Genomic DNA, 12,329 nt, shown 5'->3' with positions numbered 1-12,329 from the left:
GTGGAGGTAGCCATATGGTCACACTGGCAGGATCTTCTCTCTAAGCTGGAGAATAAACCATTATGGATTCCCTAGTGGCAGGAAAATGGAGGTGGATGGGAGGATTTTGGGGAGTCCCTGAAGCCGGGTGAGAAAAGGGAGACAGGAGGCGCTGGCCAGGTGGTCAGATGTCTGTGGGGTGTATGGACGCAGTGTATGGGTGGCAGCTCCAGCTCTGACCAGAAGGGAAGGGCACAGGGGGTCCCGGAGGGGAGGCCGGGGACTGCAGTCAAGGGGATCAGCCTGGGGGATGTGTTCTGTATACATGTCAGGTCTCATGGAAGCATAGAGCCAACTGTGCAGATGAGCCCTGGTCATGGACTGAGAACATGAGCCTGGAGGGAACCATGAGTTCTCAAGGCAGTTGGTTCCAAAGGCTGACTGAGGCCCTTTGCAAGCGAGGCTTATGAAAATATAAATTTCAGGGCCCCACCTCAGGGCTATGAAATGAGAATCAGGGGTGGGGAGAAGGAGCTGGAAACCCACACTTTAAAAAAAAATGTTTTTAATTGTGGCAAAATGCACATAACACAAAATGTACCATCTTGAGCGTTTTTAAATGTACAGTGAGTACATTGATTGCTGTGCGGCTATCACCACCGTCCGTCTCCAGAAATCTTTTTATTTCTCCAACTGAAACTGTACCTCCCAATTCCTCCTTCTCTAGCCCCAGCAGTCACCACTCTACTTTCTGTTTCCATGAGTTTGACCCCTCTGAGTACCTCATTCATATGGAATCAGTACCTCCATTCATATGGAATCAGACAGCGTTTGTCTCGTTGTAACTGCTGCTTTGGCTCAATGTCATCTCAAGGTCCATCCGTATTGTCACATACTTCAGAATGCCCTTCCTTTTCAAGGCTGAATAGTGTTGCATAGTGTGCACATGCCATGCTGCTTATCCGCTCATTCATGGCTCGAAGAGAGTCTGCACCGTTAGCAAATGTATCGCAGGTGATTCTGATGACACAGAAACTGAGGACCTGCACTCTAGTCCAACCGCATTATTTTAAAAGTGGGAAATCTGTGGCTTAGAGAAGGCACCGGCCTCCCCCCATCTCTGGCAGGGCTGGAACCAGTCCCCATTCCCTTTCATGCCACCCTCTCCCCAGGCAGCTCTTTGGCCTCAATGACCTGGCGTCTCCTCTCACCTTCCCCTGTCCTCTCTCCCCACCGTCCTCTCTGCCCTCCCAGTGGGCTCCACTGTGAGCACCCCCCGCCCATGGTCCTGCTGCAGACCAGCCCCTGTGACCAGTACGAGTGCCAGAATGGGGCCCAGTGCATTGTGGTGCAGCAGGAGCCCACCTGCCGCTGCCCCCCCGGCTTTGCCGGCCCGAGGTGCGAGAAGCTCATCACCGTCAACTTCGTGGGCAAGGACTCCTACGTGGAGCTGGCCTCAGCCAAGGTCCGGCCCCAGGCCAACATCTCTCTGCAGGTGCGCCCCGCCCGACTCAGCCTGGAAGGACCCTGACCTGCCGCTAAGCTCTGACTGTTCTGGAAACAGCTGGGGTGGGGGGTACTGGCCAACTCCATGGCTTCTACAGACAGCTCCTGACTCCTCTAGGGAACAGTCATTCAACTACTATGTGCCAAGCAGGCAGTGGGGATTCAGTGGGGGATAAGACAGCCAAGCCCCTTGCCCAGGGCAGGAGAACAAGAAAATTGTCAATGATAACCCTTGGTGATGTGGGAGCATGCAGGTGGGGCTGTGATCCCAGCCTGCCTGGAAGAATCAGGGAAGGCTTCCCAGAGGCAATGATAACTAAGCTGAGGTCTGAAGGATGAGTAGGAGTTGGCATGGAGAAGGGTGGAAGGGCTGATGATGCAGGGTGAAGAGGGGTGCATTCGAGCCTGGGAGATCAGCATGTGCAAAGGCCCAGAGGCAGGAGGGAGCAGGGCATCTTTCAGGGAGCAGGAAACTGTTCAGTGTGAACTAGATTCTTTTCCAACTAACTTCTGTCAGGCTCCTTAACCTGTGGATCTGAGTAGTTCTTCCAAACCACATTTCCAGATGCTGTCAGTGCTGTTGGGGGCAGAGGGGAAGGCAAGGGATATGGTATCGAGAGACCCAGATGGCACTCGTGGTAAAGAACTCACCTGCCAATGCAGGAAATGTAAGAGATGTGGGTTTGATCCCTCAGTTGGGAAGATCCCCTGGAGAAGAGGGGGCATGATAACCCACTCCAGTATTCTTGCCTGGAGAATCCAATGGACAGAGGAGCCTGGCGGGCTACCGTCCACGGGATCACAAAGAGTCAGACGCAGCTGACTGAGCATGCACGCACATGACATAGAGCAGGACTCTGCCTAGAGAGCAGGCTTGGTGAGCAGTGGGAACCCAGAGGCACAGCTAGAGGGTGCAGGCCAGTTAGCAGCCCTGCCATGTGGCATCCACCGAGGCCCCTTCTTCCTTCTGGCTATGGTTACACTAGCCTGGGTTTAAGCTTATGGAGAAAAATATTCATTCAACAAAGATCCACTGGCCATCTATACCTGCCAGGTACCATTCTAGAGACTGGGGCTGCAGAGATGCACAGATGTTCCCATGGCCTCACCTCGCGGAGCCTCCAGTCCATAAGCAGGCCTCTGAGATGGGGGTGGACCACTGGCACGTACAGGACAGAAGCTCTGGGTGCCATCATCCCTTGTCCCGGTCACTTCATTGCCCTCCTACCTTCCTCCCTTAGTGCTACTCACCCAGAGACCCAAGCATTACATCCCAACTAATGGGGCCCCGGGCCCCAAACACCCCAGTGTTCTATCCAACCAGCTGCCCCACACCCCCTCTCTCCACTGCCCCTGTGCCCGGCAGTGGGCACTGACTGGCTGGCTGAGAGCCCAGCCCTGAGCCCAGTGCCTGGTGAACATGCCCTCTGAGCAGCGGCTTCTGAAACCAGGGCTTCTCAGCCTTGGCAACACATTAGAATCTCCCGGGGCACCTTATCTTTGCCTGGGTCTCACCTCTAGAGATTTGCATGTAATCGGTTTGGGGTGAAGCCCAGACACTGGTGTTTTAAAAAATTCCTGAGTTCATAGTCAACACTGAATTAAATAGTAGTGGTTAGTCTTTTGTTTATAATTATTACTATATACAAAGAGATGAAGGCCCCGAGAGGCTAGATCAGAGCTCATGGTTCCTGGCATTTTTAAATATGTGTTCACTTACACACACACACACACAACATAAAAACAATAGCCACGCATATTGAATACCCCATAAGTATTTGGAATTGATCAATCAGCATTTGCTTGAGTATTAGGCACAGGCCTTCCTTATGGAAATACACAGACTAGATGGAAGAGGAAACAAGGACATGATTTCAGACCCAGGGTTTGTTCAGGATATGCCACCTGAAAGAGGGCTCTGGGGGTGGGGGGGTGCCTCGGGGCGGCCCTGACTCTCATGCCTCCCTCCAGGTGGCCACGGACAAGGACAACGGCATCCTCCTCTACAAGGGGGACAACGACCCCCTGGCACTGGAGCTGTACCAGGGCCACGTGAGGCTCGTCTACGACAGCCTGAGCTCGCCGCCGACCACAGTGTACAGGTGAGGACCACAGTCCCGCCCCCGCTGCACGAGCGCCCCCCACCCCAGCACCTTCCAGCCTGCATCCAGCACTGTGAGAAGCTGCCAGAGGCTCTGGTTCTGCTTCTCCCCACTCCCCACCTCCAACACACACACACACACACACACACACAGTCACACAGTCACACAGTCATACACACACACACACAGTCACAGAGTGGCGGGTGGGAGCCAGAGAGGCGGTCTTGGAGGAAGGGAGGAAGGCAGACCCACGGGGAGATGACACCTCATTACCATAAGATAAATGGCCAGCTGGCTCCTGGGCAGGAGCCTCTGCTCCAATGGAGACGAGGCTGCTTAATGAGATGCCCTTTTAAAAATGTCATCCCAATCTTTGATTAGTTTAAGAAAGAAAACAGGGCGAGATGAGCTTGGAACTCAAGGGGAAGAAATTCCAGAGCATGGAGAGAGCAGGACTTCTCCTTAAGTGACTTTCAAACTGTTCTAAAGGACAGTATTTCCTAAACTTCAGTCTTTCCAACCATCACCCTGATTTTTACATTATCTGTATGTTAGCTGGGCTATTACTTAATGCCCTCCCTTACATCAGCTTTAAATCTGCTCACTTTTTAAACTTAGCTTCCTCCTGAGTGATAGCATCTGTGACATTACAGCTCTGCTAGTTCGCCATGCTATATTTTTTTCCTCAGTCAAATGAATTCTCAACTAGGAACATTTAAAAACTATTTTAGTTACAAATATTTTTATAATAGGTATAAAAGGAACTACTCAAACGAGACATGTTTGTCTGTGTTACACTTAAAATCACATAAAACCTCCCCGTGGAAGGAGAGCCGTTCCTTGGAGAAAGCACAAAATGTAAGAGCAAATCCCATCCAGAGCCCGGCCCTTCCCCTCTGGAAGCAAGAGCACGTCTGGTCGCGATGAGTGAAGGGCAACGTTTTTCCCAGTAACTAAATCCTTTCTTCAATCAAAACTTCACGTGGAATTCAATCATGCTAAACACACAGGAGCACAGCCACCCTGCAGAGCTGGAGGAGCAGTCTCCTCCTTCACACACACCCTCACGGAGGCCCCAGCCCACCTCCCACGAATCCCAGCTGAAAACCATCGGCACAAACCAGTGGTTCTTTTTTAAAAACTTATGTATTTGTTTGGAGAAGGCAATGGCACCCCACTCCAGTACTCTTCCCTGGAAAATCCCATGGACGGAGGAGCCTGGTGGGCTGCAGTCCATGGGGTCTCTAGGAGTCGGACACGACTGAGCAACTTCACTTTCACTTTTCACTTTCCTGCATTGGAGAAGGAAATGGCAACCTACTCCAGTGGTCTTGCCTGGAGAATCCCAGGGCCAGGGGAGCCTGGTGGGCTGCCGTCTCTGGGGTCGCACAGAGTCGGACACGACTGAAGCGACTTAGCAGCGTGTATTGTTTGGCTGTGTAGGTCTCGGTTGTGGCGTGTGGGATCTTCGCTGTGTCAGGTGGGATATTTCGTTCCGGCGCCTGTGCTCAGCAGTTGCAGAGCTGGGGCTTCGTTGCCCCATGACATGTGGGATCACAGCCCCCCAACCAGGGATCGAACCTGTGTCCCTCGCATTGCAAGGCGGATTTTTTCTTTTAAGATTTATGTATTTGCTTTTATTTTTGGTTGTGCCCCATCTTTGTTGCTACGCACAGGCTTTCCCCGTGGTGGAGAGCAGGGACTTCTCTTGTGGCGCGCAGCCTCTAGGCCTGTGGGCTTCAGTAATCAGGGCCTGTGGGCTCTACGGTGCGGGCTCAGTGGTTGCGGTGCACTGGAGTAGTTGTCCTGCAGCTTGTGGGATCTTCCTGGACCCAGGATTGAACCCGTGTCCCTGCACTGGTAAGGCAGATTCTTAACCACTGGATCACCACCAGGGAAGTCCCAAAGCAGTCGTTCTTGAGGTAAAGTCCCAGAGCAGCTGCAGAGCTGGAAGCTTGTCAGAAATGCACATTTTCAGACCCCAGCCTGGACCTGCCAACCCAAGCCTGAAGCTCTCTGGGGTCCGACCCAGCCACCAGTTTTAAGGAACCTGTAGGAGATACTGAGAAGTGCTTGCTTACCCATGAAGGCTTCCTGGAGGGGGAGCCATTTGCAGTGGGTCCTGAAGAAGGTGTGTGAGCAGGGAAAGCAGTGGGCCAGCAGGCTGGGAGAACAGCAGCCACCAGCCTGAGGGACCATGAAAAGGCAGTGGCCATGAAGAGTCACAGCAGAGGGGGTGGCTGGAGAGGAGACCAGGCAGGTTTGGCCAGCAGGTTCAGTGAACGTCCCAGTGGCCTCAGAGTTCCCTGGAGCCAGGGGCTGCCACCGTCTGTGTTCCTGGGGCCGCTGGCCATGGGTGAAGTCCAAGGGACAGAGACCAGGTCCAGGGCTGCCTGACCAGAGCCTGAAGTGTCTGACGCATCTAGGTGCGGCTGAGTTCTCCCATGTCTCCGCGACATTCGCCCGTGTACTGCGGATGACAGCCCTGCGTCCCTCCAGGTGTGTTCCTGGGGGCCTGTACACGGACGGGGCAGGACAGAAGGTGACAGCCAGACTGCGGAGTGGCTGGGCTGGTCCAAAGCGTAGGGACTCCACTGCCCTTCCCACACTGAGGTCAGCTGCTGGTTTGGTCAAGTGGTGTGCTGTTGATACAAATTTGGAATACTCTGCTGGTGTCTTAGGGCAGGAATGAATCAGGCATGAATCAGGAACCCATAGAATGGCTACTCGCTTGTCAGGGAGTCAGGCGAGAGTTAGCACGTGGCCCTTGGGAGACCCCAGGGCCCTTTTCTTACCTCTGGGAGGAACCAAGTAAATAATGTCCCTGCCAGGATCCTCATGCCAAGTCTGGTGACATATTTTGTGCCCTTCAACCCCCAATCCTAAAGGCCCAAGACTCTAAGAATCTCGTATTAAAAAATGGTTTTGCTGGAACTTCCCCAGCAGTCCAGTGGTTAAGACTCCATGCTTCCTGTGCAAGGGACATAGGTTTGATCCCTGGTCGGGGATCTAAGATCCCATATGCCATGAGGTGTGGCCAAAACATAAGTGGCTGTACTTCCAAATACTTTTCTCTAGGTAGCCCTGGTTTTTCCCCAGTAGTGCATTCACTCAGGAACATCTCTCAGGCACTGTTACTGAATCAGGTCTGACTGATTCAACTCAAGAGAAAGGCAAATGTTGATAGAAAGGGAAGTTGCTTTTAATCAGAATGCTGGCAATCTGGGGAGATGGTGGACTCAGTGTCCCCCAGAAACCACCTCCGAAGATTCTGTACTGCCATGAAAGCTTTTAAAGAGGAAAGAGAAGAAGTCTGAGTTAATCACTGAGACAGGGACTCAGAGTCGTCACCTCTCCCACTCTGCAGACCTGTCAACTTCTTGTGACTCTTCTTTAGACGCTGTCTTGCTCACAGAGTTTGTCTGTGAGATGACTAAAGGGGAAGCTGGGGAAGAGATCTGGTCATCTGTTAATTACTTACTCATTTGTTCTACTTTGATCTATAGAAAGAACAGATCAGGCAAAGTATTGTGCAATCCAAAGATCTGAGTAGAGATGAGTAGAGCATGGGGGTGCCTGATGTAAGGTTAGTGAAAAGACACAAGAGCCTCCTGCAGGGAGCTCTTTCCTGCCAAAAGCTGCTTACAGTACCTCACCTTGGACCTGTGCTAGGGGTTGGAGCCACAGTGTTCAGAAGAACACAGTCCAGGGAGGAAGGCAGATGTGTAAATAAGCAAGTGTTGTAGGAGCAGGATAAAAAAGGTCTCACAGGAGACACCAGTGCCTGCTGTAGGGACAATGAAGAAGGAACAGACAGTTGATTCTGCTTAGAGAACTAGGGAAGGCTCCCTGGAGGAGAAGGTGATGTCTGAGCTGAGACATGAGCTATGGCTGATGAGTGTTTCCACAGGCTGAGAAACAAGGAGACTCTGGGGAAGGGGAGACCCCATCTGTATGCATGCAAGCCAGGCTGGGAGGAGCTGAACAGCAGCTGATGGAACCGGGAAGCCATACCAGCCTCAGAAAGATCTCCTCCCCCGAGTCACAGCAGTAAACTCTGACCTGCTCAGCCTCAGAGCCAGGGCCCACTAAGTTGCTTCAATCGTGTCCTGACTCTTTGCAACCCCATGGGCTGCAGCCTACCAGGCTTCTCTGTCCATGGGGATTCTCCAGGCAAGAATGCAGGAGTGGGTTGCCGTGGCTCCTCAAGCCTCCTCACAGGAAGGCAAACCACAGCTGATCTGATCCGGGAGGGGGCAGCTGCAGACCGTATTAGGGAAGTACAGGCCCAGAGCAGCTGGGTTCCGTGCAGGTTCCCAGCTGAAGTTGCAAGTAGAGAGATTTCTGTTCCAGGCCCAGATACATAATACCCAAGCTACAAAAACCCACCCAAGTCCCCCCTGCCCCAGAATGGAGGCGGACTGCACTATTCCTCTGTTCTAAGACTTGTCTGAGGAGCAGACTCACCTGCATGCAAGGTCCAAGGGACCTGTAAGGCGACAGACTTGGGGGAAGCGGGTCCCAGCAGGCAGTGTTGGAGACCGTGGTAGCCCGGAGGGCACAGTGCCAACAGATGCAGCTGTGTGGGGAGGCAGAGGCTCAGAGTTACTTAGTGAAGTCGCTCAGTCCTGTCTTTGCGACCCCGTGGACTATAGCCCACCAGGCTCCTCCATCCAAGGGATTCTCCAGGCAAGAATACTGGAGTGGGTTGCCATTTCCTTCTCCAGGGGATCTTCCTGACCCAGGGATCGAACCCAGGTCTCCCACATTGCAGGCAGACGCTTTCACCTCTGAGCCACCAGGGAAGCCCCAGAGTCTCAAAAGAAGCTAGCAATTCAGGGTTTCCACGGGAATTCCAAGTTTAGAACAGCCCCTGAGATCCCTCTTTGGTGACCAGTGCGTGCTCCCTCCAGTCTTAATTACCACAGACCCATCCACTGCCAAGTCTTTATCTCATCCAGTCCTCACTGCAGGCCCCAGGCGAGCGTCATCACCCCAGTTTTAGAGGTGAGAACTTTGATGCTCAGATGAAGTCTTGGCCCAGAGGCCAGTAAGTGGCAGAGCTGGGACTCGAAGCCAGACCAGCCTATCAGAACCCCCTCTCCAACATGCTAGGGAGAAAGGTGGGCCAAGAGACAGCATGTGGTCCCGCTCTGATGGTCTGGGAGCCCAGGGTTGCTATAGTGCAGGCTGAGGTCTCAGGCTGCTGCCTAGCTGGAGCACCAGGAATTCTTTGTGAGGCTCTGTCGCCACCTAGTGGCCATGCCTGGGCATCCAGGTGCATGCTTCCAGCACAGAAGAGGGATGACCGTTCACCCACTGTGGTGTACAGTCCTGTGCCTTGGGAACTTGGATTTGAGTCCTGCTTCCACCACCCACACTTTAAGATTTCAATCTGGACACCTTCGATCTCTGAGCCTTAGGTCTCACTTCTAAAATGGAGAAAAATTGTACATCCCGTGTACAAGTGTTAGGGTTAAATGAGACAATGCGAGTGCTTTAGCATAGTTAACCACTCAACACAAGCTTTCTCCTCTTCCCGTCTCCCCGCCACAACTTTTACTAAACGGAGAGAGCGCTACGGGCCCCTCTTTGCCGACACAAGTTCTCATGCCAGTCCCGACAGGAACCTCCCAGCCTGGCTCTGATGCGGCCAGGGCTTCCCACCTCCTACTCCGTGGTGTTTCAGTGGGCTTGGTGGATAATGAGGAAGAATGTCAGAGCCCCTTTCTCCTCTGAAATTCCTAAATAGATGACCAGGAAACTACTCACTGGGCCTCGGACCCATAGTAGGATTTTCTCTTTTAGAGTTCACAGCAAGTTGTTTGGGGTTTGGCTTTGTTTTTTTCCAATTTTTTTCTCATCTTTTGTAGCAGCAGAGCCATTTTTCCCATCTGTGTTTTACTTCAAAGTCCACGATTTAAAAAAAAGAAGTAGAAATGGAACCATTGTGATTCACAAGGTGGTGCCAAAAAATCAGAACCTGCGGCACTGCCAATCCCAAACCTTCAGGGACCCACTGTTTGAAAACCACCAGCTTCAGGCATTATTTCCAGGAGACCGTGGTTAGGATGGGCAGGAAGGCTGCGTATTAACCGATGAGTACCTACTGGCACAGGCAAGGTTATGGGAGGTTTGATTTGGAGTGAATCCTTACTTTTTTTTTTTTAATTGAGATATTAACATCACATATATGTTATATATAACATATAGCATTATATTGTTTCAGGTGTACAACATAATGATTTGATATTTGTATATATTGTAAAATGATCACCACGATGTGTCTAGTTAAGATTCATCACCACACCTAGTTATAATTCTTTTAACTTTATGATGAGAAATTTTAAGGCTTACTCTCTTAGCAACTTCCAAAAATAGAATATTATTAACCATAGTCACCATGCTGTACATAGTACCCCCGGACTTACTTAGCTTGTAACTGGAAGGATGTACCTCCTGACCCACTTCCATGGTCACCCACCCATCCCCCACCCCTGGTAACAACCAGACTTCTCTCTGGATCTGCAAGCTCAGGTTTTTTTCACTTTGCTTTGTTTTAGATTCCATATATAAGTTAGGTCGTATTGTATGATCTTCTTTTTTTAACTTTTTATTTTGTATTGGGAAGTGAAAGTGAAAGTCGCTCAGTTGTGTCTGACTCTTTGCGACCCCATAGACTATACAGTCCATGGAATTCTCCAGGCCAGAATACTGGAGTGGGTAGCCTTTCCCTTCTCCAGGGGATCTTCCCAACCCAGGGATCTAACCCAGGTCTCCCGCATTATAGGCAGATTCTTTACCAGCTGAGCCACAAGGGAAGCCCTTTGTATTGGGGATATAGACAATTAACAATGTTGTGATAATTTCAGGTGAATAGCAAAGGAGCTCAGCCATACATATACATGTAGCCACTGTCCCCCAAACCCCCCTCCCATCCAGGCTGCCACATAACCCTGGGCAGAGTTCCATGTGCTGTACAGTAAGTGTGTGACCTTCTGTCTCATGGCTGAATAATATTACACTGCACATACATACACCACATTTATCCGTTCATCCATCAATAGACATTTAGGTTGCTTCCATGTCTTGGCTACTGTAAATAACGTTGCAGTGGATGTGAGAGCATAGATATTTCACAAGAATTTTTGTCTCTTTCAAATAAATATCTCAAAGTGGACCTGCTGGATCATATGGTAGTTGTAACTATTTGAAGAACCTTTATACTGTTTTCCATAGTAGCTGCACCAATTTATATTCTAATAATGCACAAGCGTCCCCTTTAGTCCACATGAACTCTTGTGATCTGTCTTTTTATACTAGCCATTCCAACGAGTGTGAGGCGACGTATTGTTGTGGTTGTTGTTTATATTTCCCCAACAATTAGTGATGCTGAACACCTTCTCATGTGCATGTTGGACATATGTATGTATTCTTTGGGAAACTGTTTATTCAGATTTCTTGCCCATTTTTATTTTTTATTTTTTTTTTTTTTTTTTATTTTATTTTTAAACTTTCATAATTGTATTAGTTTTGCCAAATATCAAAATGAATATTTGATATTTGGCAAAACTAATATTTGCCAAATATCAAATATCTTGCCCATTTTTAAATCAGATTGTTTGGGGTTTTGCTATTGAGATGTATGCGTTCTTTGTATATTTTAGATATTAACCCCTTATCAAATATATGATTTACAAATATTTTCTCCCATTTCAGTAGGTTGACTTTTCATTGTGTGATGATTTCCTTTGCTGCCCAGAAGCTTTTCACCGTGATGTGGTCTCATTTATTTTTTGTTTCTTGTGCTCTTGGTGTCAAATCCAGAGAATCATCACCGAGATGATGTCAAGGAGATCACCACCTTTGTGCTCGTCTAGGGGTTTTACGTTTCAGGTTTTATGTTTGAGTCTTTAATCCATTTTGAGTTAATTTTTGTGTATGGTGTAAGACAGTGGTGCAGTTGCATACGTTTGTATGTGACTGCCCACTCTTCTTAGCACCATTTGTCAAAGAGACGGTCCTTTCCCCATTTTATATTGGTGGTTCCTCTTTTGGAAATTCATTGACCACATGTGCATGAGTTTATTTCTGGACTTTCCGTTTAGTTCTGAAAAGTTGTTGCTGAACCACAAAAGGACGCCGGGATTCTTGGCCTCCAGAGGAGAATTCAATTCGGGGCCAGAGACGAGGCTTGATCGCTCAGAGCTTTTGTGTAATAAAGTTTTATTAAAGTTTAAAGGAGATAGAGAAAGCTTCTGACATAGACATCAGAAGGGGGCAGAAAGAATACCTGCCTGCTAGTTTTTAGCTGGATGTTATATAGTCACTAGCAGTCTGTGAATGAAAGAAAGGAATGTCTTAAAACTCAGAGAATGGCACCAGGCCCCTCACCCATAAGATGTATTTTGGGATAATCTTGGCACCAGAGGAGTCATCCCGGGCTGTAAAATGATTGACTTGAGTCTTGTAGAAAGGCAGATTACCATACAAATAGTTTAATTTACATAGATTAGGGGAACAGTGTTTGAGTATAACATACTGGTTTGTCAAGTCGGTTCTGAGCCATTAGGCGGAACTGACTTGAAGACAGAGACTGGGGTAAATTCGTGGTACATTAGCATAGCTTAAGACAAACATTTCCATATGAAAAATGCATTGGTTAACTCAAGATTTGAGAAAAAGTAAATTCAGGTGGAACCAGGTGTCATTATGACAACACAGTATTTTAAGAGCCACCAG

The 12,329-nt window shown here is 49.5% G+C and overlaps 1 protein-coding gene across 1 annotated transcript in view; it reads left to right on the top strand.

The window, feature by feature from the left end:
* SLIT3 (slit guidance ligand 3) overlaps positions 1–12,329 on the top strand; it is a 717,795-nt gene that overhangs the window by 688,952 nt on the left and 16,514 nt on the right. The window contains exons 31-32 of the mRNA XM_070357383.1: positions 1,234–1,474; positions 3,457–3,587. Of these exons, the coding sequence (XP_070213484.1) occupies positions 1,234–1,474; positions 3,457–3,587 (372 nt within the window). The remainder of the gene's footprint in view (positions 1–1,233; positions 1,475–3,456; positions 3,588–12,329) is intronic.

The sequence above is a fragment of the Bos mutus genome, chromosome 20, assembly GCF_027580195.1.
Source record: "Bos mutus isolate GX-2022 chromosome 20, NWIPB_WYAK_1.1, whole genome shotgun sequence".
Lineage (NCBI taxonomy): Eukaryota > Metazoa > Chordata > Mammalia > Artiodactyla > Bovidae > Bos > Bos mutus.
Note: the sequence above shows the minus strand (reverse complement) of the source record. Positions and strands in the feature narration are given on the sequence as shown.